Here is a 27,721-nt window from a genome sequence, read left to right on the forward strand (position 1 = left end):
GTTATTTATCTCGTTGCAAAATCTTATAGTTAAAAATGTTTTTTTAAATAATTTACCTTTTTCTTTGCTTAAATATTCTGAGAAATACACATGACACAAAAATTACTACTATTTATAATGTTTCAATGATTTGTGCTGAACCATCCCAACTGAAGGCTTTACAGGAAACTCTGACACAAACACAAGATTCTTCGTGGAGATAGACGGTAATCAGGCTGTCATGGGAATAAAGGAAAGGAGCAGGAATCAGAAAATCAAAGGAACAACTCATGAGGAGAAATATGGGACAAAGAGGTTTAGTGGTTTGGATGTGGAGAATGTAAGACATTTGTGTACTTTCCCGGACAAAGTAAATATTCAACCATTTCCTAAACGCAATGTTGGATGTTTTATTAAAGCAGAGATGCGTAAGATTTTAATATTATTATTCATTCCCACATTTTCTTTAATGATGGGTTTAGTATTGAAAAATCAAGCCAAAACTGTCTAGCCTGTGAGTGTCATGTGACAAACAAGAGACCTTTTAAAGTTACCAGAGAGTAACACAACCATAGAATCTTTATTATTTTGTAGACAAATGTACATGTGGTACGAACAAAGCATCTACTATATTGCAGTTACTCTGTTCTGCCACTGGGTAAACATTAGTGATGTGCTGATGAAGCTTCATGAAACAGTGTCATGTTGTTTAGAGGTCAGTAGGTGGCGCCTTCAGTTGAAAAATGATGTGATGTTATATTAGAACAGTTGTTCAAAACAGAGCAAAATAGTGCAGAGACCGCCATCTAGTGGACTCTGAAAACAATGACACTGCTTCATGAAGCTTCATCAGACCATCACTAGTAAACATGGCTAATTATGATATGACATTCATGGAGAAACAAATGTTGTTTTGGGGAATTTTTGTGTTTTCCTTCTGCATTGCACAGCTGAGCTGTTGGACATGTTGGGGAATGTTGAAGTTGTAATACATTGTGAAACTAATGTACATGAAATACACTCAATTAGCGATTGTTAAACAGTGCTATGTGTACAGTTAAATATTTTTCACGTCCTTGAAGAACGACACAAGGATTCATTTCCATTGTTGGTGCAGTGACACACAAATGTGCAGGCGACGCTTTAAAAAAAAAAATGAATCGATCAGTCTGCGACCTTTGCCCTCTGCCCTTGTTAACCTCTCGCTCGCTGGCAGCTTAGAGCAGATGGGATAGTTTTGAGTGGTGGAGGGGCGGCTTGTTATTGCAGACCCTTGCCGTCACTCACCCGTGTATTAATGTTTTCATACTTCAGCCTCCAGTGTCGTGTTGATGTTGTCTTTCCTGTAGATTGACTTGAGTGTTTTTCCTCCAAACATTCTTGAGACAAATGGAATTAATGTTGTTGTCAATGATTATACATTCATTTATTATGACCTACATGGACGAAGCACTAAAAATAAGACATAAAACCTTCAGCTTCTGTTAAAAAAAACAAACTCACACTGATGGTCGAGTCCACGTAGCTGTGCTGACCTCAGCGTTTTGTTGACGAATGAATGACAAATATCTCACACACTTGACAGTTTTTTGATTCACCACTGACATCATTCCAGAGTGAAGACACAGAGGGATTGTTGTAGTGTCAGCTACAAGTCTGCATGTTTACCCTTCGCAAAAAGTAGTATACTAAGTGTGCATTGTTAAACTGTAGTAAGGATATATTTGTAGTATTCTCAAGTACTGACTCTGGTGTTGCAGAATTTACAGACCACATGACTCTTGACGAAGACGTAACTGATTTCATTTGTTTTGACACCTAAATATGTCTAAACATCAGCTTTAAAAGCAGCTTGAGTCGACTGTATCCTCTCATCCTCAGCCTCAGTCATTGCCAAACTGTTCATTTTGGTGCACAGGACGTAATGTCAATTAAAACATTTTTATTTATTTTTTTATTTTATACTCACATTATTTAACTATAAACCATGATAAAGAACAGAACAGTATAACATGATGTATGATTTGCAAGCGAAAATTTAAAAGTAAAAAATAAAAATGTAAAATATCGAAACGGTATTAAGGAAAATAATACAGCGATATCTAGCCATGAGGATATTTTCTAACACTCCTGATACCTAATACTTAGGTCTTAATAATAAGATGTATGTACTTGAAGTATACTAAGAATATACTAGTTTGATAGTATAGGATAGATAGGATAGAAGTATACTTAAAATACAATATTCTCTATACAAACAATGTACTAGATATATACTTCTGTCACGTATTTCGGGAAAAATGCACTACATTTACCAGACAGATTAACCAGATACACTCAAAGATATAATTGTTACATAATTCTATTGCCAAACACTAGAATTTGATCACTAAAAAAGGAAAGTTCATTCTTTTTTTTTTGTCTATATATCTTTAAGGTACAAAAAAGGTAATTCAAATGATCAAACATACTATTCGAACCTCTGAACTCTAGCACAACATGAACATAAATGCGTGTATTTATAATGGGAGTAATACCTCAAAGTAAATGTGTGTATCTATCAATAACTCCAATATGTCTTGTTTGTTTATTGCCACTCACTCCCAAAATCCTTTGCACTGTTTACTTCTGGATCAACACAACAATACAGTTTTCCTAAATAAAAAAGTAGTATCCTGTCCTTCAAGTACATTTCATAAAGTATACATCATAGTACTATTTGAAAGTATCAGTGTCAATATTAAAAGCATAGTTTAATACGTTGATCATAGTATAACACTACTGTTATTTAAGGATACCTTCTATTAAAAGTATGTTTAAAAAAAGCGGTCATAGTTTACTTTAAACACTTTAGTCCATCGAGTCCTAACATCATATAAAGTTGACTTTGTTTTGACATCATCTCTATGAAACTAGTATTCACTTCTTAATTCTAGAGGAAGTGCGGTTGATGATGAACAACACGTGTGTGAGTAAAAATATTCTAAGAAAAAAAGTTGTTGCAACAGAGTTTCAGTCATCAGACTGAAGTCACGAGCCCTGAGTTCTCTTCATGCTGGTGTCCATCTGGAATGATGGCACCATTACATGACGTCATCGTCTTCACCAACAAGAATGGATTCTTCCTCTGCATCTTCTATTATTGTCTTCACACCTTCCCCTCTTCTCAAACATGAGCTCACACATGGCTGGAACCCCAGGTGTTACATCCTCCGTCACGACCCGGAGTGAAAGACGATCTCTGTTGTTCTCCAGAGACACATGATGATGGAGGTCGTGGATCACATCCCAGAGTATCTTAGACTTGACGTGTCATAATGTGAAGGATTCGACTGCTTCCTTGTGGTCATCTTCTGTATTGCATCTTTACAATTGCGCCTCAGATATTATGGCAGGGATTCCATAACTGGAAATATGACCCAAAACAAACGAAGTACCAGCCTTCATTTTATTTTCTCCGTGTTTAAATGAGTGAAACTGACACCACCCTCCGCCTGACAATAAATGAATGCAAATACAAGCAATATTAATTATTTTCTTCTCATCTTTCTCCCTTTAACTGACAAAGATTAACCCTTTGTTCTGATTTCATGACTGTAGAATTGTTTAAATTGTGCCACGAGTATTCTTGGGTCGGTAATTACAGTTAAAAAAAAATATATATAAATTTTTTTAATTTTTGTATCTCTAAAACTTTTCACCGAGATACTTTACATTTTTTTATTGAGTCTAACGCCCACATTTGTTTTTTAGCTGGATTGGTTAAAAAAAAAAAATCTTTCAGAATAAGGGCGCAAATCAATTTGTCAATGATTTATACTGTGTTACTATTGATGCATGTGAGTCTTGCCTCAGTTTGTTTGTTGAGGGATACGAGTGTAAAGCCCCCAAAAACACACGGCTGGTCATCAGTCAGGATTAAATATAGGATTTGGTTTGGCCTTCATCTTATAAAGAGTCTTTTTGTAGATTTACTTTTTTGTATTTGTTAAAGGAAGAAATGAATTTCCTTCAAGTCGAAAAAAAATAGGATAAAATGAGAGGGAATTATTTTTGACAAAAAGTTTGCAGGTGTTGCCAGAAGAAATAAGAAGAAATAGCTTGGTTGTCAATAATAATCATTTCATTTTCTTAAATGAAACTTACATGATATATACAGACATGAATGAGCAATAAGAACAAATAAATTGTTTTTTTTGTCTTTCTTTTTTAAAACTTGTTATTAAGTTCTTTCGACATCTTTCTTGGTGAGAAGTTTGCTTGATAAAATTATACTTGATCTCTTCACGAATAAAATGTTTTATTCAGGGTATTTTTCTTTGCCAGAATTGTCCACAGCTCGGTTGGAATATTGGCATAAAGGTCAAAGGCCAAATGGGGCTACCCGTCAGTCATACCCATAACCCCAGAGATGCTAATAAACTCAACCACAACAACCAGCGACTTCTCTAAAACCCAGAGTCACCTTTGACCTCCTCCACCCAATCTTGCCCCTTTTCCTTCCTCAGCTCTCTCAAACGTCACGTCGTGAGAATCCTCCGGCACTTCAAACGTCCAAGTCTCTCTTGATGAGTGTGTGAAGAGTCCAGGAGGCGGATCATTGGACCGTCGCGAGCCGCGCGGTTCAAAGGTCATTCCTTCTGGACTGTTCTGCTCAGTCACACTGATTCGGCTCTGACGGTCGGGGTCAGCTTGATAACCTGATAAATTCAGAAGCTCCACTGGGACCTCGGAGAAGTCACACATCAGGTAAGTTGACTTCAGGGATTTATATAAAACGTATTTAACTTCTCAATAATGTAAATCACAAATTGTATAAATATGATTAATAAGTTCTGCTTTTATTACAGGTTTAATGTACATTTGTTTTTAGAATGCAGATCATTGGATCGGCCTCAGGAAGTTCATTTGAACCTTATGTACTGGTTAAAAAAAAAAGAAAATGTAAAGAAATAAAACAAATGAAAACACATTTTTAAAGAAATTTCAACATGTCCAAATATATAAATGAATATTTTTAAATATGAAATTGTTCATCATAACGTCACAGATAAAATAATTTATTTTGAAATATTTATCCTCTTTTTTTTTTCTGGACAGAAATGGCAGCTTCAACACTTCTCCTCCTCTTTCTCACTGTACCTGCGTATTCATATGTTTTTCAGCCACGTGAGTACTTTTCTTTTTAATTCCGAGTGCTTTTATATTTGTACAAAAGGAGCACAATTATCTTTTACTTAGTCTTGACGTCACTTTTGAGGAAGAATTCATGTTACACTCTGTGTTGATGTTTTGTGACATCGCTGCCCCCCCCCAAAAAAGTTCTGTATTCAAAGTTTTTGATTATTTTACCTAAGCTTTTTCCCACAAAATCAGCAAAATCCCCTTTTTCTGTTATCATCTAACAATCGCTCTCTTTTATTCAACTAAATTAAAGGAGAGAAATCCTTCCAGGCTGTTGCTCCTAAGCTTTGGAATGATCTTCCTCTCTCTTTGCGTTTGATAATCTACTGACTCCTGCAGGCTTTTCCTTGATTTTCTGGAACTACTGTGTTGTTCTCAGTATTATCTTGACCTTTTAAGTATATATTAAGAGTATTGTTTTGATTGTTTAAGCGCTTTGTGACCCTGGTCTGGAAAAGCACTCTATAAATATAAATTACTTACTTACTACTTAAAACTGTTTAAAAAGTCAACATCATGTCACTTAAGTTTCATTGGCTGTTTCAAGCTAAATATAAAACAGATTTTTATTGGTAGTGGATTTTCTTTTGAATCCAGACTTGATCACTTGTAGCCTTAGATCCTGCATGGATCCGTGTTAGGTTCATTAAGGTTTTTAAGAGATCGGACTAAATGTCTCAAATCAGTGCACATCTCTGCCAATTCACTCTTTTATGTATCTTTGTTGTTATTTTTCCCTAAATAATGTTGCCTGGCATTTATTTTATCAATATAATTCAATTTCTTTTTTAGCATTTGAAGTGTAATTTCTAAAAACGGGCACTATAGTGAACACAATAGTGTTCCAGAAATAACTCTGTATATATAAGAGCAAGAATGGCTCTCACCATCATTTGTGGATCCATTATATTTTTAAATCTATCAATGAGTGCTGAAAATGCTTTTCAAATACATTTCATGTTATTTTGCCAACACGCTTTAGCTCCTTAGCAGAGGTAATTATACACAAAGACTCCATCTGTTCCCGGGAGAACAAATAATGGGTCATAAACACAGTTGTGGTAACTATTTAAAGAGTCTTCTAACAGGATTCTTGAACTACTTTGCAAGTACTTGTGATGGATGTCGGTCAATACGTTTGTCATTTGGATCCTTCAGGATCGACAGTGATGGATATCGCCGGCGTGCAGAGCACTGGGTTGAGAGGAGACGAGTTGATGGACTCTCCGACTGCTGCCGATACCAAGAGCAGAACCTTAGACCACACCGAGATCAAGATGTCTCAGGAAGCCCAGAGAAATAATGGACAGGATCTGAGGACAGCACCTATAAGACGGACTGTCAGGAAGGAGATGGAAGAGGATGGTTTGACACCAGAAGAAAGCTTAGAGGTTCACAGCGAGTGGAAAGGAAAACGTGGGATTGAGATAAAAACCCGACCGACGGAAGCCAAAAAGAAAATTGATTCAAACACGGAAAGAAAAGGTGTCGATGCACTGCAGCAGATTATATTCCAGGAGGAACGGGAGAGTAAACTGGTGGCTGGACTTCACCTGCAGGATTTAACAAGTGGGCGAGAGATGCAGGAAGGACAATGGAAGACCTTGAATAGAGCGTTAAGCACATTTACTGCACAGCTGGAGACACAACCGGGGGTAACGTCACCGTCCCCTGTCACGCCCCTTCCTCAGGAGTCAATCACCTCCCCAACTAGTTCGATCCAAACTATTCATCGCTTGGTTTCGTCAGAAAGTACTGACGCTGCATCTGCTGACCCGAAGCGCTCGCTTATCGAAGATCTGCTTCCAGAGCTGTTCTACAGTCCAAAGCAATCTGTTGAGGAAGATCTGACACGGACGCCGAGTCATCTCCAGGAAATAGAAAAAAACACTCGGATGTCTAAAACCGCACATCAAACAAGTCATAATATTGAGGAGTCATCAGTTTCCCCAAACAGCAATCCCAGCATCCCAGAAAAAGATCCAACAACGACTGCCTCCCCTGAAAATGGCACCATATCAGGTCCCAAAAAACCCTCCGTGAAAGTAGGCGGGGGGTCGATCAAGACTAAGGGAAGCAGACATGAGATAAGAAATAAAATCCAACAATTTGAAGAAACCACAACACGAGCATTCCCTTATTTCAAGGACGACTACTGTCCCCCTGATTGTACCTGCTATGGAAGGTAAGACATCCAGATGAATGTTGCTTTCCTAACATATTCTCTAAGATCTGTCTAATGTAGAACAGATCCCACAAAGTTGGTAAAGATTTACTCTATTTCTTTGGGAATTTGAGGTCGCTCAGTGCGTCTTCCCTAGTCGCCCTCATGACTGTATGTTGTTGTCTTACTCTGCGTTTGTTTTTTTATATTCTCTCTGATCCATTTCCCAATTAGAACCTGAGCTTCTGTAACTGATCCAACTGTGTTTCTTTTCTTTGTGTCCTTGATCCAACACACCCCTATAGTTCCCCACCTCAATTGTACAACAATGTCCATAAATTAATGTGTGATGTTTTATTTCAGGGTGGTCCAGTGCTCGGACAAACAAGTGGACAAGGTTCCGTACGGTATCCCTTTCAACTCCCGCTACATCCTCCTGATGAACAACCACATCGACAGTATCCAGTTGGACTTACTGAAAGAATACGCTTCCCTGGAATTCCTGGTTCTTAGCAACAACCGACTGAGCGACGGGTCGATTGAAGGCGCTTTCGAAGGTATTCCGGCTCTTAAACGCCTCTACTTGGATAGGAACCAGTTGCTGAGCGTCCCGGCGGATCTTCCGATCTCTCTAGAAGAGTTGCGTCTGGAACAGAACCAGTTGAGGGTGATGTCAGAAGCAACCTGGACAAGCTGTCCTGGGCTCCTGGTCTTGGGTCTCAGCAACAACAGTCTGGGAAGTGGCTCAGGATCCCTACCGAAGTCGGTTTTAAGTCCTCTGCGGCAGTTGCGGACACTGAACCTGGACCACAACCAATTGACTTCAGTCCCTCTGGGTTTGCCGCTCTCTGTCAAGGAGCTGTACCTCAGAGGGAACCACATCAAAGAGTTCCAGGGTGGCGCCTTCAATGGAATATCACAGTTGGTGTTGTTAGATCTGAGTTCAAACAGGCTGACCAACAAAGGTCTTCCAAGAGACGCCCTGATCAACACCACTCATTTGGAGAGCTTGAACTTAGAAGGGAACCTGTTGAAGCAAGTTCCTAGACATCTTCCACTCTCCCTGAAAACCTTAAATCTCGAAGGAAATCTGATCGGGTCCATCAACAAGAAGGCATTCAACAACATGAAGAATTTGGAACATTTAAGTCTGTCAAGGAACAAAATCGCAAAAGTGGTGCCGGGCGCGTTCAAGACTTTATCTGCCCTGCATCAGTTAGACCTGTGCTGCAACGCCCTAAATCAGGTGCCTAGACAACTTCCTCATGGTCTGCAGTGGGTCATGCTCACCCACAATAAGATCCAGTCCATCTCCCAGGATGCTTTTTGTTGGGGGGACGTCAGCCTAAGTGGGCTGATACAAGTACAGCTTGAACATAACCTTATTGATATGGGGAAGTTGGACTCCAGGGCGTTCAGGTGCTTGAGGGGACCACAGATTGTTCGCTTCTACTAAAGGTGACCACTCAGAACTAGTGATGGGTTGATGAGGCCTCACCAAACAGCTGATGGTGTATCATGATAGTGTCTTCAATTTATAAGGCCACTAGATGGCGCTCTCAGTTTGTAAATGATGCCATGTTTCTAGAAACAGCCAAAGATGATAAAGCCGCCACTGCCATCTAGTGGCCTTTTAAAATGAAGACACTGTATCATAACACACCATCAAACGGCTGATACTGTATCATGTGGCCTCATTAACCTGCCAGTCTTCAGAACTGAATTGATGATTCCTTATTTATTATGTATATATTCTATGTACATGTAAAATAGTGTCGTTTTTTTGTAGGCTTTTGTTGAAATATTTTTTATTTTCTGCCAATATTTGAAGCTTCTTATACAAGTACTTATACCAGATGTATAACATTTGTGTTATGAAAACAACAATATTCTTTTTTTTTCTTCCAGTAGGGGTTTTGAAAAATAAAAGTATATATTTAAGGATAAATTTAGTATTTTGTGGTTGAATACATATTTTATGTCATTAAAAAAAGACAAACGTAAACATTGTTTGTTTTGTTTTCTTGTTTATCTCAAAGGATAGCCAAAAGAAAATGTTGCATTTACTTGGAAAAAACCACAACTTTTTTTTCAGTGCTAATTATAATTATTAGTATTGTTTGTATGTTCTCCCGTGTTGCGCGGGTTTACTCCTGGCACTCCGGTTTCCTCCCACAGTCCAAAAACATATAGAGGTTGATTGATAACTTTGGGAAATTGTCTATAGGTATGAGTGTGTGTGTGAATGGTTGTCTGTCTATGTCTGCCCTACGACAGACTGGCATCACTCGACCAGGGTGTCCCCTGCCTCTCGCCCTATGATACTGGGATAGGCTCCAGTCTTCCCGCGACCCCAGTAAGGGATAATTTGTAGACAATGAATGAATGAATGAACTATTTCTTTGCTTGTTCGTCAATATTAGTTCACAAGTCGATTTTAAATCACTGTCAATGTTCCATTTGTACCAGAAGAGGGCGCTAAACAACCTGTCAATCTTAAAGGAAATCTCAACTTCGTGCATGAGCAGAAACATTAGGTAAAATATATTATAGTTTAATAAACATCGTCTCGTATGTGGCATTGTTTCTTCGCTCCCGTAATACAGTGGTCATTATAAACCCCTATAATAGTCTTATTATTATTTTTTTAATAACACCTATATATTGTCTGAACCACGCACACTCCAAAATAGCTTCATACGATATCAGGTAATTGTTTGTAAATTTAACAAGTTTAGGTAAAAAAGAAACAACAAAAAAGTTTTTTTTAATGTAGTTAGAAGAAAAAGGGGCTTTTGCAAAAATAAACTGTCCTCTAGGTGGCAGTAATGTATGACGACAACGTCTTGAATCTCTTCTGCTAGATGGCAAACAAAAAAAAAAAGTTGGATTCCAGACACACAAATTATAGCAATTGCGACGCTTCTGGAAGTTTATCTTGCGGTGAAAAATAATATTTAAGGATCGCGGTTGACATGGAGCCCTTTCTTAAACACACATCCATCACGAAACGTGTCAGAAAGTTTGAGAAATTGTGTGTCTCCACGACGTGCACCTGATGGCAGATAAGAGAGATCACATTTCTGCCTCTAATATCTCAGGCAACGTGGCAACCTGAGAGTGGGATGAGCAAAGGGTGGAGGAGGAGGGGAGAAGAAGAAGAAGGGAGGAGGGATGGAGGAGATGGAACCAGGCTCTGTTGGTTTAGTGTCCAAAAGGAAAACCTTGTGCAGGGGCAGGAGTCTCACCAGCACCTCCCGACGGTCCAGTCGGACCCTGACCCCATATCAGAACACAGAAGAGCATCCCTCCTTCTTTTTTGGTTGATACTGTTCTCCCTTTTGCAGTCAAACACCTCCTTTATTGGGTTGTTGACACAACCTGAATTCTCACCTAAGCACTTTAGCAGATGGTGTATTTATGTCTTGAGATCATTAAGCTGATCCCAGCAGGAGATTAGCAGGAGAAGGTTCAGAGGTGTCTCTCTCAGTGTCGTCTCCTCATACATGGAGGTTCATTTTGGAATTCTGCTGAGGTAAGAGAGGGAGGAACAGGACGGAGACAGCAGGATATTAAACCAAAATCATCCAGCTGCAGGATCAAAAGACACCCAGTCACTCTTGATGTCCACATCCTCTTCATCATGGACGTGTCTTCTGCACAGCAGCTCCAGAACCTGCAGCTTCATCTGAACTTCTCCGCCTGAAGTTATAAGTTGACCACGGTGACCTCGCTCTCCTCCGGACTCGGATTTCGCGGTCCCTGCGAGGGGTTAACACGTCCGCAACAGATCCAGAGAAAAGTGCTGTTGCATGCGAAAGAGGGAGGTGGCGCTTGAGAAGAAGGGCTGAGGGAAGGAAAGGAAAGGGAGGAGGGGACAGGGAGAGGAACCATGGGAGCCAGAGGGACCTCGACACACAAGCGTCGAAAAACCTTCTTGCTGAGAAGACACATGTGCGAGAGAGCGCCTTCGTCAAGGTCGCGCTGGAAACATGTGTAGACCTTTTAAGCGGAGTCAGCCGTTCAACACACACTTTTTAATAAGGGTGTCCCAGTTAGGCTAGTCCGCCGTCGCTGCCTACACACATGTGGCATCGCTCATATTCAGCGGCTCCACAAGGGGGCCTTGAGAGCCCGAATACCACCTCCGTGAACATATGCTGGAGTTAAAACTCTGTGGGTGTGATTTTTAATTAAGAAAACAAACATATTTGGGCTTCTTTTCACATTTAGCTCTAATATGGTTCGTCCAAAACTATTCAAATGGACATAGAAACTCCAAATAAGCCCAAATATCTCTGTATTTGAGTTGTAATCATTATTTTTGAAATGTTCAAGCTTCTTAGAACGCTGTTGCACAATTAAAGCTCCAGTAGAAAACTAAACCCATGAACATGTTAAAGTGATTGTTCACCCAAACATTTAATTTTTTACTAATTTTCTTCTCAACCTCGTATCAACTAAGAGTTGGGATTATTTCTAGAATGGTCTGTTTCTTTTTGAAGCTGTAGGCAGAAATGTCGGGCGTAAAAATAGACACCGGATGAGTGATAATGAATAACATTTTGATTTATCTAAGCTCTCCCTCTGATATTCATTATCATGATTATTTCTGTTTCACGTTAAACCCACGTTCATGAAACAATGACTATAAACAGAGCGTTTATAGTCACTGTTTCTTATATATGAATCAAGATTTAGGCATGTACCACGTGTCGTGACAGAAATGACAGATGAAATCAAATACATTCTTGCAGGAGCCAAGGTCTCAATCTGGCAAGCTACTATATAGTTTGTTTTAATTTTTTTGCCCTTTTTTGGGAGTTGGATAGGCCCGATTGGTAAACCATACCACCTTGAAGCATATAAGAGATAAGGAACCGTTTTTTCAGTTGTTTTTTTTTTAACCAAAATTGTCAATTTTCTATCTTAGCTGGTCAATAACAGTGCTAGCTGCAATCACTCTGAGGTCAAACTGTTTAATATCAATTTAATACCAAACAAATCATTTCTAATATAGAATTGAGGACGTTTTATGGCAGAAAAAATATGTAAAAGTGGTTAAGATTAATGACACAGGATTGGTGGGAGGGAAATATATTTCTGTCTTTCCTATGTGTCGAGTGTAATGTGAAGGTTTTTGATTGTCTGGGAGGATTTCAGAAGAAAAACTATTAATGCTATTATTCACTGTTTTCTCTAACTTCACAAATGTTTAGTTTTTGTATTTCTGTGTTTCCAAAGATATGCAATGTCGTTTAAATTTCCTTCTTAAATTAACAGCTCAATAAAACTCAGATGTTTACCTCTCAGGTCAAAGGTTAATCTATCGGGGACCCTCCAGCCATCAGGTGTTCACCAAATAAGACCAAAACCAGCTTTTATAGCATTTTAAAACCTAATGCCCAGGTTTGACTGTCTCCGCCAGACAATACGTGTTCTGCAGGAATAATCTGGTGGTCACTTGGTAAGTTTCACTGGAACGTCTAGAACCATCTGTTGGCTCAAGGCCATAAACCAGGTTAAACAGGAAACACTTTCTCTTGTGCTTCCTGTCTTGACTATAACGGCACATTCTTGATGGCAGTCTAGACGGATTTGAGTGAAGCAAACCAGGTCACGTATAACAAAACATTATTCCAGGAATGCACAAACTGTGGGATGCAAGAAAAGGGAAAGAACAGGCGGAGAAAGACATAAAGTAAATAGTTAAGAAACGTTCAAAGTGGTTTCCACCGACAACCAAGGGTTTTCCACCGAGAAGCAGACATTACCTAAGCAACCATTCCATCATTCTCAGTTTTTAATGGCTTTAAAAGTCAATGAGCATGAATCGTGGCAAACAAATTTGGAATTAAAGGCAGAAATCATTAGTTCACTTTCTGTTTTATATCCGTGGCAGATCGACACGTAGACAGACTGACCGAGCCCTCATCAACCCCACTGTCTACGCAGCTCTTTTCCCTCAAAAATTAGAGTAAATAAAAAAAACGTAGTTAAAGGGATATTTGTAAGGATGGCAAATTGGAGACATGGTACTTTTCCTTCACATTCATTATAAGTTACACATGTTGGGTACATCAGAGAGACAACTCTAGTCTAGAAGTTTGTAGATTTAGTGGATAAAGACTAAGACGTGGAGATTCTAGGATTATAAATGAAGAAGATAAAGACAACAAATTAGGTTCTTGGATGAAGTAGACATTAGGACTTGAAGATGACAAGGTATGACAAGAACAAGTTTAGGTGAAGAAGGCCAAAATGCTGATACCCCCACTTATGGGAAATGCTGAAATGCAAAGAAAGACAGAAAATGAAAAACAAATAATATTTTATATTGATTGTTATTGTAGTAAAGCTGCTTCATTTTGAGTAAAGACCAGATCTTCTCTGAAATAACATAAACGTGTGACTCTTGAATAGTGAAAATGATTAAAACCAAGCTCTTGAGAAAATAAACTTTTGTGTCCGAGCCCTCATTCCATATAAGTAATGCTGAAACACAAACTCTCACAATGACACATTGTGAGAGTTTGATTAGATAAATAAAATCTAATAAATGATTAGATAAAATCTAGGAGACACACACATACAGAACAACATCGTCAGCATACAATCAAACGTCCATAGATACAAATACACAAACATCTTGTTGTAACCAGTCCACAGCTCTTGCTGATTCAGCGTTATGGTGAAATGTACTTTTTATGTACTTTGTAGGTTTTTTTTGCAGGTTATGCTATTGTATTTTGAATGTTGGTCTGTGAATATAATCATGACATCTAACTGGTCCGCCGTACGAAAAAACGGTGGGGAACCCTGCTCTAGAGTGTTTATGTGGAAAGATAGCTGATTTGCTGTGTGATGGTTTTAAATAAGGTTGCCCAAAATGTCTTCTAAAAAGGGCCAAATTTAATTAATTTAAAACATGCTAAGAGGGCGTATAACAGAGCTTTCAAAGTATCTTAATCGTAGTCTTCAAATCACAAACAATTATTATTCGCGTCCAATCGTAGAATTTTTTTTTGTAGATTTTAATCTGATCAAAAATGTCTTCTTTTGTGGATGGAGAAGGGGACAGAGATTAGAAAGAATGCCGATAGCATCATCCATCACTAAACTAAGAACTCATTCACAGACTCAGGAAAAACATTTGGCAAGATTTACATTGTGGTTTTTTCATTTGAGTTATGGGAACTTTTTCATGAAAACTTGGGGGACATTAAAGATTTTTAAGACTATAAAAAAATATATATTTCACATTCTGTGGTGGAATCATATAGTTTATAGCAGAGACGACGAGCCTCTGGAATGAACCCCGGACTTTGGAAGTGCACGGCTAAGTAAATCGTATGATACTCATTTTATTATCTGGGAAGATTTTTTGCAAGGCCACAAAAACAGGCGTAGAAGCCAAAAGGCAAGGATACCCCAACTGTATTTACTCGGGTTAAAGGAACAAGGATTCAACTAAAACAAAGTAAAACATTTGAGGTAAACACAGACAGTTTGATGCAACAAGTGTGGGGTACACTGGTTACCAATCCAAATTTGCCTATTAAACTCCAACAACCTTTCACTATAGTCTAGCTTGCCCATGTGGAATAAGGAAAAGGGAGTCGAACTGGACTATATATGAACATGAAATCAAAGCCTCTATGTCACACTTTCAACTCAGAAGTTATAATGATGTATATTTTATTTGAATTCTGTTGAAAAGGAAGAGAAACGACATTAATATTCCAACTGAGAAAGTATGTTGTACTTGAAAGCCCAGTAATTGAAAGCTTGTGCCACCCTAAGAAGCAATTCCTTTTTAATAAGTGCTCGTCTTTCTGGGAAATTCTGTTCAGAACCTGATTTTCATTTCTACCAGTTTCCTGTTAGATCAGCCTTTTTTCCAAAACACATTGTTCAACACTTGTGCAGTGACTGCCGTGGCAAGAGAAACAAAAAGCCGTAAACGATTAGGCAAAACAATAACAGATGTGTCGAGTGTGTGACATCTTATCTATTATATCATAAATTTTAAATTTAGTTTCGAAACAATCTTGTTGTGATTAAAAGCAAATATTTCGAAAAGATGTTTCATAACATGAAGTGTTACAGAAGTTTTGAAGAAACAAATTGAGCCTTTATAGAGCTGTAAAATTAACTCTAAACTGCTGAACACAACAAGAAAAAAAAAACCAATTAAAGTCAAAATATTGTGTTGTTGACTTACTTTAATGGTGTTGATTCTGTTTCCTGTCACGTACCAGAGGGTTATCACATGAAGGGACTTGCCTATCCAATTGTAATTCATTTGTAATGGTTTACATAGCTAAACATGTGTTTGCTACACGTGATACTGAATACAGAGGGTCAACAACTGGATGCTCTTGAAGTAGCTCACAGTTGCAAAAGGGTTGGTGACCCATGCTGTATACCATATTGATATACTGTGCATATCAATAACTACGACAAGAAACTGGGATTGAAGTAAGGAGTCTTTCAAATGGGATCTTGGGACATTAGTGGAGTTTTCTTGAAATACTCTCAGGCTTAGGTGTGGCCATCTTTCCAAGGATTAGTTAGAGCAAAGCAGCCCCTTTGTAGAAAATGTGAAGTATGTGAAAAGAATCGGGCCAGACACTAGAATAAACTCGGTCTGATCCAAGAGAAACTGAAAGATTCCTTGTCCTTCTGGTCCGCTCGGAGCCCAAATATCCAGATTCAGTCTGTTGGGCAGAAACCCAAATATTCAGAGCCCAATAAATGGTCTTGGCCACCTAATGCTCTGATTCAGTGCCAGGGTTTGGCTCCTGAAGGACCAGCGGGTTGGTCAGTGGTGACCACGAGGAGAATATTTAGTTTCATCCAACACTTGAACACACAAGAGTCGGAGTTTGGATTATTTGCAAGCAATTTGGAAAGATTAAAGGGAATGTTGGACAAAAAAGTTTGACCGCAATCTCATCTCTTTCTGTTTCGACGCCAGGCTGCCACCAACCACCAGATGAATTATCATCAGTCTGGGACAGAACAGATGTGGCCAACACGTAATAGGTTCCACAACACTCCCTTAGCTTACGAATCATTTTCCCACTCTTGTTTTTGCATTGTTCTGCACCACCCTTCCTCTGACTGCAGAATACATCTAGTCAACATCGTGTTAGTCATTCTAGTAGCTAGTGCTGTAGAGACTGTGTCTACCTGGACTAGCTCCTTCAACTAAGACAAGCTCTGTGTCGCTTTCAGTGTCGATAGTAGACTGGAAATGTTGAAAGCGTTTGCAATATTTACTCTGAGTACTTCCTTTCTATGTAGGATGTTGGATTAGCAGCGTCCGCTAATAACAACCGTAAAATATAGATGAGGTCCTGGAGATCCTTGTGGCTGGTCTCAAGACCACTTTTTATCCGGCTGGTCTCGGTCTCAGGTCCTTTCAGTGAGCACAAACCCAACATTCACTGCCTTCCTGTTGATGTGCAGATAAACTAATATAAGGTAACATCTATAACGTATAGCTATAACTAGTATTAAGCTATTATTCTAAAATACATAAGTTACCATTAGACTTCTTTGGTCTTGGTATTCGTCTCACTCTCCAAATGTCTAGGTGTTGACTTGAACTGTATTAGTTTATGATTTATCATGTTCCCGCACTGTTTATCTTCCTGAAGTGGTTGAAATCCTATTTGTTACTTAAAGCCTTATTTAAGTGTGTCTTATAGATGTTGGACTCATTAGCATGTGTTTCTCTTTTCATTTAAATATTTACATTAAAAAAGTGCTTAAGCCCCGCCCATTCTTGTTTTTTCTAGAGCTAAAATGTTGTTTACCATAACCACGCCCACTTGGATTGGTCAATCATCAATGTTTATCACCGTGCGCCATCAATCCCGGAAGTCTCCACCTCCAAGGAACCTGTTGTATAAACAAAGTTGGGCGTGATTACAGCTGGCTGAAGGAAGAGTGAAGCCATTATTACATAATAATGGACTCTGCTCTCATAACCTCTCATTCGCCGAGGTTTTAGACGGGGGAGAACTTTATAAAGTAATAAGTTCAAAACATGTTCATGATGAGAGACTTACTGCCTCTGGGAGAGGAAGACTTCAACATTTGAAACATGTGAGTGAGTCAGGAGAGTTGGAGTTTTACTTTAAAACTTTTTCTTTTCGCTTTCCCCCTTTTGCTCAAACAATTCCAATGAGTATAGAATTTTGGCCAGTATTCACTAGGATAGAAGTGAAGCTCATCCTCCTTTCACCTTTTGTCGTGATGATATATTGTGCAATAGCCAGAGATGTGTATTCACCTGGCCGAGTGCAGTTAACGTATCTCATCTTCATCTGACCATGACTGTCACTTTTCCAGATGAAGAATCAAGAATGTCCACATAAACCACATCAGCCATAAACCACATGACCACAACAAATAGCTTAAGATCCTGGTAGCTCTTTTATGGTTACCATGGTGACAGCAAAACTCTAACAATGTGCTCCAAAGATAATAAGATTAATTAGGATGAATGTTTGTGTCTACTCTTATTCCAACACATTCTGTTCCCTGTCCTCTCAGTCGCTTCCTACCACACACTAAGAAGACGTAAACCTGAAACGTGGGCTCACCAAAAAGGGAAGTTGGACTGCTACTCTTCTGGCACGAGGAATGATGGATGGTCGGAGCAGGGAAACCTAGTACAGGAAAACAACCGGAGCCATCCGTCTGTTTTGGTGTCAGCCTGACTGGAATCGTGTCCCCAGTATACACAAAGGAAGTGTTTTGTCTGAGGGTTAAACCCTGGCACCTCATGGGCTGGAGATTTACACTGGAGAATGATTGATGGTCAACTTGTTCATCGCAAACTCAGGACCATGAGACGAGAAGGTGTCCACACTTTAGTCTTCCTTATTACCTTGAAACAATAGTTAAAAAAAAAAATCTTCCATAGATTGTTAATTGATAATCAGGCTTTACTCTGGCCACTTTAATGTAATCATTTTATATTTAAAATGTTTGATTTTTTTTATTATTTCAGATTACAAAATAAAAACATTATATCTAACACATTTGTCTGTATTAATTTACTACTTTAAAGAATGTTTGCTGTTATGGAATAAAATATGACGATGTACAGACCTGAAAAACTACTTACTACTACTACTACTACTACTATGTATTTAATTGTCATACAAATTTTTGATCTTAGATTAAACACCAGAGCAGTATTACCATTAAACTTTTTTTTTTTTAAGTATTAATAAGAAATACTATATTGTCAAAAACGTTTCATGTCATCTTTGAAAAGTTGGAATGTGTGTGTGATGTGTGCAGGAATGTGTGTGTGTAAGCATCTGTTTTTATCAGCAGGCGAGCCTCCTTGATTTACCAGATGTACGAGACATTTTTTGGCAAGAACTGAAAATACCAGCATCTTTGCAAATATTCATCTCGAAATGTAAATCATTATAGAACATGTCGTTTGACTTTGGCCTGCAGGAGCTTTAAATTCCAGTTTGGATGCTGAAAATACCATTAGCTGTAACAAACAAAGTCTTAAAGTTGTGTTGTTTTCAAGCAAGGATAGATAATGAAAGTCAACAGTAGCTCAGATTTTCTCAAGGGCCACATTATACACTGTGACCTTTGTGATGGGCCTGCCCAAGAGGGCAGCCGAGAGCCAAAATATGGTGAAGAAGAAGGAGAGGTCTTGCCCGCAGTAAATACAATTCCCTGCAGCGAGAATTTTGACCCGCTCTAGTAGAAGAACTCACATTTGCCAGATCCTCAAAATTCTTCACTGGCTGCCAGTTTCTTTCAGGATCAATTTTTTAATTCTTGTTCTTACTTTCAGATCAATTCATGGTCAGGCTCCTCCTTACATCACTGATCTTATCCAGCCTTACACCCCAGCCTGGGCTCTTAGGTCTGTGGATCAGAATCTGCTGATGGTTCGACGCAACTTTAGGTGAAGTTTGTGAGACCAGATATCGACGAGATACAATCTTTGCTCTCAGCGATGACATCAGGGAGCATCTGGAGCCGAATATCAGGTGTTCAGTTATAATAAAACAACAACAAAACAAGCTCAGCGTGTTGGCCAGGCTGGACATCAACACTTCAGACTCACAGATCCATCAGGAATGTTATGAATGCAATAACTAAAACGAGAAACAGACCTGTCAACACCTTCTTTTTCAGCTTTGTGGTCAGTTTTAAAGTGAGCTACAACATCACCAGTTGAAAGATTAATTGTATCCACATTCTTCTCTTTTGTTGCCACAACTTTTCATGATGAACAAGGTGGCGGCTGAGACGCACAGATTTACAACGAGGTTTATTAACCTTTTGTAAATCATATTTATGATGGCACACCAATGGGAGAGTGCTGACATCACCAGCATAGATCACATGATCATCAAGTCAAAATAGTATTCCAAAAATATATATTTCTTGAAAAAAAAAATTCTTTGCATTCACTCATGGCAAATATAAAAAAGTTGTATACACAATTTTACAAATAGATAGATATTTAATTGCAATAAAGGGGAATGACAAAGATGAACAAAAAGATAAACGTTAATTAAAATGATCTCTGTATGTGACACAAAGCTAGAATGTTGGAGTGTGAAAATAAATGTTAACTACAAAATGCAAACCAATATTAACCAAGAAAAAATTTAGAAAGGACCCACAAATTCATGTCCTTGACCTGAAAATAAATAAAATAAAACACGTTAAATGCCTTCATAATACCCAACTTTTATTCAGGCCAAACATAAAAAACTAGTTTAAAAAAAAGAATTTCACTTTATTTATTTGATTATTTCCTGTATCTAATCATTTAATATTAATACAAATAAATATAGAAATGACTCTCCAAGATATTGTCAACTAATAATTAAATCAGATTATTTCATTTCAAAGAGATTATTTTCCTTTTTCATGCTTGAATTTATTTGTCTTTTTTATTTGTCGGCTCAAATTCTTTCGCAACTTTAATTTGTTTAATTCAATACTTGCTCTAAAATTTGATTGTTGAGTCCCAAAAATTGTCTTTATTTTTCTGTGTTTTCACGTGGAGAAAATTCAATGTGAGCGTCAGTTTTTATGTTTTTTTTTTCTTCTTCTAAAAGAAGTAGAATGTCCTAGTCTGAGGTGGTAGAACAGCAGGCTCGTAAAGTAAGAGCTAGGAAAGGAAACATTTCCACATTAGGTAAAGTTCTTTTAAGTAATTCTCTATCGGCATTATACAATTTGTTGAAAATAGATTTCCACCTCCTTTTTTAACTTTTGTGGCGCCAGATAAAACAATGTGGTCCTTGTCCTTCAAAAGTTGTCTTGAGTTAATGATGCAATGATGAGGTTTAGCAGCTGCTGATGTCTTTTCCAGTCAGACTCACGACAGAGTGACGAACGTTCTGGAGAAAACATCAGCTTTTAAAAAAAAATAGTGATTCAAACATTTTCTTTTTAATAAATGTATTATTGCCAACACAAACACACAACTACACAAGAACTAACTTTCTCAAAAGTAGCAGGAACTATATCTGACGTCGATTTAGGAACCACACACCTCAAACAGCAATAACACATTTAAAAAACAAGTCATCAGAATGTCATAATTTTACAACAGCGCTTCATAAACACAACTAAATAACACAATATTGCCTTAACGGTTTATTTGAAGACCAACAATGCTTAAAGTTCAACTAATGTCAAACTCAAACTCTCCTGACTCACTCACATGTTTCAAATGCTGAAGTCTTCAAGATGCAGTAAGTCTATCATCATGACCATGTTTTGAACTTATTACTTTATAAAGTTCACCCCCTTCTGAAAACTCGACAAACAAGAGGTTACGAGAGCGGAGTCCATTATGACGCGAAAATGGCTTCAATCCTCCTCCAGTTACCTGTGATCACGCCGTTTGTTTATTCAACGAGGATGAGGATTGGAGGATTGATGATGCACAGTGACAAACCTTGATGCTTGACTAATCACAGTAGAGTGGGTGTGATTATGGTGAGCAAGATTTAATCTCCAGAAAAACAAAGTTTGTTTTCAGTGGGCGGGGCTTAATCATATTTTTTTTAATGTAAATATTTCAATGAAAGAGAGATTTGTACAAACAGACACATACTGATGATACATAGAGTCAATGGGGTTTTTTGGTGTCAAAAAAGCAAATTTGGGCCACGTAGTTGAGTTCCTCAAGGAAACACTATTGTTTTCAACAAAGCAATGGTTGGCCTTTATTTGCATATTTATTTGCCAGTATACTATTCCAGGAACGTCATGGTAGCAGTTAGCACCTGCTCACCTGCCGTAAGTTTTTCATGAACCTTTTTAACAATCAACACAAGTTAATGTGGTTTGCAGCTTTTAACGTTGCCTTCAAAGCTCCGAAGAAAAGATTGAAAGAGTGTGTTGTGCAAGTGGTCAGAATATACCAGCGGGGGCGCTGGATGGTTCCAGTGTTGCGGACGTGGCACAAGAAATAACAAGCCAAGACTACTTGGTTAGCAAACAAGTTGCATCAAACCCCACCTCCACATCATTGTTTTCACCCTCAATAAAATATCTGAAATTAAACACAAAGTACTTCATCCACACAGATCTGTAGAGAATTTATGTTTATTCTTTCCCCCTTACTCCCTGTTGTTCTTCTTGAAATGCTGACGGGCCAGAACTGCTCGAAAAACAGATTTTAGAAAAGGATTTATCGATTTTGCTTCCAGATGTCGGGTTTTAGAAGTCCATAATAACTTGCAGTCAGTATTGAAATTGCACTGGTGGAGTCCACCCTGACAAGATGCTGATGCGGCCTTTTCTGAACACAAAATGTGTTTCTCTCATTGTTCGTGACCTTGTGTACGAGTGGAGCTCAGTGACTTCCAATAAAGATAATTGCTTCATAACAGCTGCAACAATTGCATCGCTTTATTTAGATTTTTATGATTTTAGTTTCATTGGCGTGTTTCAGAAAAAAGATTGTCATTCATGAATAATATAGTTTTCCTTTTTTTATTTTAACTCAAATTCTGGACTTTCTTGTCTGTTTTTTTTTTAATGGTTTTTAGTTGTTCTACAAAAGGTTACATTAAAGTCAGCGCGACACTATCACTGTCACTGCCATTTAAATCCCCCCCTCTAACCACTCTACGGAGATGACGGTGGTCAAACTTTAGGAAAGCTTTGGGGTATTTTTCCTCACCGGCTCTTACTAAAGACAGATGATTGTGAATGGTTAAAATCCTCATGGTTTCCTATTAAAAAGCCCTGAGGTTTGTCGGTGTACGGAAATCAAACGGTGTTCATTTGACGTTTGATGTTTCTTATATAAAACCAGAAGAAAAAAAAAAGTAGAATTGCATTTATGACTTTCTTTCTCTCTTTTTTTTTTAACAAAACTTCTTCACTCCTTATTTTAGATGCTGAATAGTATGGAAAATGTACAGGAACTTTTCTGGCCGAATGGCAGTGCTCACATCAAATGGTACTGAGAGGTTTCTACTGACTGTCCTGGCAGGCCGGAGCTGCTTGGCGGCTCACCTCGGCACAGAAAATCAGAAACAGATTGAGATGGAAAGAAGGGAAACTGCCCACCAAATGAATCTAGTCCTGCAGATTAATTAGGACTCTCAAGATTTAACCGTGTCGCGACCGCTCTGAAGTGACTCATGCTCTTGTTTTCAATTCAACTCTTTAACCTCTGTGACGTAAGATACCTGCCTTGACATGGACACGTTTAAATACATCTTCTATTTTGGAGATGAAGCTCTTATTAGAGGTCAGGAAAGGTATGGAAATCTAAATGGTGATCTTTCAATATTTCACCAGATTTCTTAGTTTCTTAGTTTTAATGACAACAAGAGCAACTGTTTGGATACTAGTTTAAAGTAGTTAAACCTTTGATTTAGGAAAGACTTTCTTAGTCGCTCTTGTTGGCAGAGACAGAGTCCGAATTGTGTCGACTAAAAGGTTGTTAAGTAATAATAAGTTCATTGTAGTAAAATCATAATTAAGCATTGAATTTCTTACCATGTTGAGTATTAGTTAACAATAACCAGCTTCAGTTATGAAGTAGCTTTAAACACATGTTTCAAATATTTTTGGTGAAAACATTCCAAATATAACAAAAAGAGCAAAAGTCAAATGTCAAAAATCTATTGAGAAAGAATATTAGCTCAAATAAAAGTCTGGTAAAATGTTTCAAGAAAAAAGACAATCCAATCTCTACCAGTTAAATTCCCATAATACACTGCAAAAATGATTATCCCTCAATATAATGTTTTGAATGACATATGTATTTCTTAAAAGTATAAATATTGATTCTGTTTGAGCCAAGATCAAGACATATTTCGGATGTATTTGTGACATAATACATCTGTTACCGAACCATTGTTTTGAAGCCATTTTGCAGTCACAGTGATCTTGGAAATGTTACAGTCAAGAGGCAAAGTTTTGGCTGAATTATGATCGGACAAACCCATTTAGTTGAAGCTATGGCAGCTAATACAATTTTCAATACATGGACGTAACATTTGTCTTTAAAAAAGTTGTTTCTGGACTAATGTTTGTCCTATGCTTTGGACTATATTTATTTTCATTTATATAATAAAATATAATAAATTATATAATTGTATTGACACCACAAGGTCCAAGAAGTGATGTTTATTTGGGTCCTAGCCCTCTACTAGTTAAAAATGAACCAAAATAACCAAAATAACTTCTTATATGAGTCTTGGATCCAAGTTAAGGTACAAATAAATCTCCTGACATCCTATGTCACATCTGACTCGAATACCATTCATCCGTTAAAGCCAGAAAAGTAAAGGATTTAAGTGGATACATATCATTTTTCCTCTATGTTGACTGTCGCATTATAAATTAATCAAAGTTGTGTAGCTTCTCTGCTCATCAGCCGGGCAGCTGTGTTTGTCTATATCACCAGATCCCTCTCCTATTATTACAGGGTGCCATGCAAAATATTTCCTCTTTCCTCCTGCGTCGTTGCCAGAGGAGGAGTGTGTTGCCATGTTGATGTAGAAAGTGCTGCTGCTCGGATTCAACGGCCACGTTGATACCAAAATAGTACATTCATAAATGTTTGTGTCGCCTGTGTTCACTTACTCTTCTGGGACTGATGGGCCGGAGCTTATTCACTCATCCCGGGAAAGTGATGTCGGTTTCCTTTCGCTCCTCGATTCCATCTCCTTCAGACTGAACTTAATAACGCATGAAACGTTTGCAAATACTGTCAAGTCTTGGGGATGATTTATGGCTTCTAATAGGAACAAGAATAATGATAATAAAGTCGATTCAGTCTTTTAAAATTGTCGCCAGGCTTTAGAAGAAGATTGATTTCTTGTTGTGCGGCAGGGAGGATACATGTCTTTCTTGGGGGGGACAGAAGACTGGGAGAGTGTCTGTGTGGTCCCACATGGCTGGAAGACCAACAGTGTAAATAGGAACGACTGTGGAATTATAATATGAATGCATACAGACACGCAGGCCTCACTTCAGGACGGACATTCCCACAGAGCCTAATTGTCGGGTTGTCCGTGTCGTCATTGGTTCTTCTGCTCGCGATCTGTGTGCATTTCTCTGGGGAGAAAAGCCTCTGTAAAGCCTTTTTGTTCATATATAAAGAAGGAACTGCATAAAGAATACTTAGCAGGCAAGGATGTTTTTCAGCCTCTTCTATTGATAATTACTCTCTGAAAGGTGTTTGTTGTGATCCAAAGTGAATATCTAACTATAATATTGTTAACTCAATAAACACATACAACTCTTTGGTTGATACAAACACTTGATTTTTAACAAACTGTACTTTTTTTTCAGCATGAAACAGAAAGTAAAACACTTCGATGAGCATTACAGGAGATACATTTAATGTTCATTGTACATTTCGAATAAGTAAAGAAACCAATTTTAAAGTCAGATTTAGAACCCTGACCTTAAGTTTGACAAATTCATTATGAAATGATGGATAAATGTTCTTGAAAAGCGCTGCTGTAGATATTTTATGCTGCAAACCTGGTAAAGAAAACAACAGATAGCTGTTAACACAAGTGGAATGCAGTTAAGAAAACAATATGAAAAAAAACAGAATTCAAAGGGCAAACGTTACCAGAATAGTAACGAAGATGGCCTGACACCACGGCCTGGAACAAGGAAGCTTAAGAGGCAGGCTGTGTTGATTGCTGCCCGTGACAGTGCCACCGGATCCAGAAATTATTCTGGATATAATTATTATTATTATTATTAGCTTATATTTAAAGTTACTTTGAAATGTTTATTTGCATTATTTTCTTTTGGATTTCATAGCCCCATGACTGTCCCAAAATTATTTAAAATATCATTATATTTACTGTATATTAAGAATATTTAGATAAAATGTAATTCAATTTTAATAATACATTATTGGTTTATATTATAACATCATGGCTTACATGTAAATGTTGATAAACTACTTGCTAGCCTGTGCCTTGCTATTTAGCACAAGTACAGTACAAGTAAAGATGTTGCACACATGTAAAAAATAAGAGTGATCAATGTGCTAAATACAGTGAAGTAAGAAATCTTAGTAGGATATACAAATTAAATGATACAAAAACAAAATATAAGGTTTTCTGTTGGGATGGATCCGCCTCAAACAAACACATTTTGAACATGTAGTACAGAAGTAACAAACCAGATGTGGGAACACAATATCAACCTACAATGCAAGTGTGACTGGTCGTCCATGTGTCCTCTGTAAGCGATCACTCATTATATTTAATTATACTTCAACACTATTTTGTGAAGCAGGGAACAAACAAACTGTATGTAAGATCATTTGCTGTCATCATATGTCGCCTACTGTGAGTTCTTTTCCTTTTGTCCGACTTTGAAACAATCCAGAATACACGCTTTCATCGTAGAAGCAAACCCACACATTAGTTTGATCCAGACCAAGACCACCTTGATTTGTCAGACCAAGGGCAGACAAACCATCCACACCTGTAATTTTGGTCAGGATCACACTGAAAGGTTTGGACGCTGGGACAAAACCGAGAGCCACCCAATTTTCACTGGCAATTTGAGGTGTAAATGCCATCTCTGAGCACTCGCTTTTCAATCCGAAAAGGTACCAAACATATATTTTTTTCACATACTCATCATTTTGCAATCACACACTGTGAAAATCATTGAAATCAACTTCGTACCATGGAAAAGGTGATTTTCTCTGGACAGTTTCCTAGCTTCTCTGATGGAAGCTTGAAAACCGTTTACAAATGATGAGGCTGATGGATAAATTGCTGGAGAATAAATCCAGAAAAAAAAACTGATTTTTAAGAGGAAAACTGCAGGTACAAAGCACTCTGGTACATAAGCCAAAAGGTTGCATTCATGTTTCAATAATTTGCAAGACCTTAAATAAGTGTTTTGATCTAACTTGTGTCCAACCATCTTTACTTAGTTCACAGTGGACAATTTAAGATCATTCTTGAGTGTCAAAGTTAAGGCCCAAGGGCAACACATTTTGGTGGCCCAGAAATAAATTATAAAGAAAACACATATATGGGGAATAATATATTAAATAGGAATGTGAATCACACTTTATAATGAAAGACTTTATAGTGTTGGCTCTTAAGTTAAGTTTAACACACTTGCATTAGAATCTACATCCTTTTCTTTACTAGAAGTTTTAATAATAAGATACACATTATCACCATCTCGTACTCCGTCTATTTTTGTGCTGATTGACTCAAGTTAGGTCTGTGTAAAAGCAACCAAATGTATTGGTCTAAGAATGTCTTTCCAGGATGTCCCATGACTCTTGAGTACTTTGATCAAACTATAATTGGGGAATAATAATGATATTAAAGAGAAAATATTGAATTTGAGACAACAAATATATGTATTTAATCGTTGTCCAAAGCTGGATAAGCTAGTGCGTAGTTTCCTGAACAAGAACTTGTTGCAACTGACTGTTACACAACCTACGTCGATAGTCACAAAGTTGAATCATCTTCTGTAGAAGTTTTAAAGGTCAGAGTACATGAAAATACATGCAAGAATAAGTGAGAAAGACTTGAAACTGTGAGAGTGCGGAATGGAAAGAAAGCCACATTTGAATAAATTGTGTGTGTGCGAGCGAGTCCGAGAGTTTGTGCGTTGCATTCTACCCAGATCTTCACAGTGGACCTCATCATTACCAGATGTCACAGTGAGACCGGCTGCCAGCTGAATCGCTGCTCGTCTTAAACTCCAGACTCTCTCCCTGTTTCCCTTTTTCCTCCCTCTTTTCTTCCTCACTTCTCCATTTCCAGCTGGGTTTTTTTTTTTTTTTTTCTGCGATGAAAAACGGGGCAAGTTCTCCACCAATTGTTTCGGTCCTGAGAGGAGAAAAAAGAC

At 37.9% G+C, this 27,721-nt stretch overlaps 1 protein-coding gene across 1 annotated transcript; it reads left to right on the forward strand.

Moving 5' to 3' along the window:
* The first annotated feature begins 6,332 nt into the window (after positions 1–6,332).
* Positions 6,333–8,783, forward strand: LOC148084042 (podocan-like protein 1). Its single transcript, XM_087786062.1, has 2 exons — positions 6,333–7,348; positions 7,691–8,783. Exons 1-2 carry the CDS (start codon positions 6,333–6,335, stop codon positions 8,781–8,783), a joined length of 2,109 nt encoding a protein of 702 aa, XP_087642188.1.
* Positions 8,784–27,721: the final 18,938 nt, after the last annotated feature.

The sequence above is a fragment of the Callionymus lyra genome, chromosome 3, assembly GCF_982586985.1.
Source record: "Callionymus lyra chromosome 3, fCalLyr1.hap1.1, whole genome shotgun sequence".
Lineage (NCBI taxonomy): Eukaryota > Metazoa > Chordata > Actinopteri > Syngnathiformes > Callionymidae > Callionymus > Callionymus lyra.

Coding starts and splice junctions, on each gene's coding strand:
- LOC148084042 (XM_087786062.1), top strand. CDS start 6,333: ATGGATATCGCCGGCGTGCAGAGCACTGGGTTGAGAGGAGACGAGTTG. Junction 7,349..7,690: donor GATTGTACCTGCTATGGAAG/GTAAGACATCCA, acceptor GTTTTATTTCAG/GGTGGTCCAGTGCTCGGACA.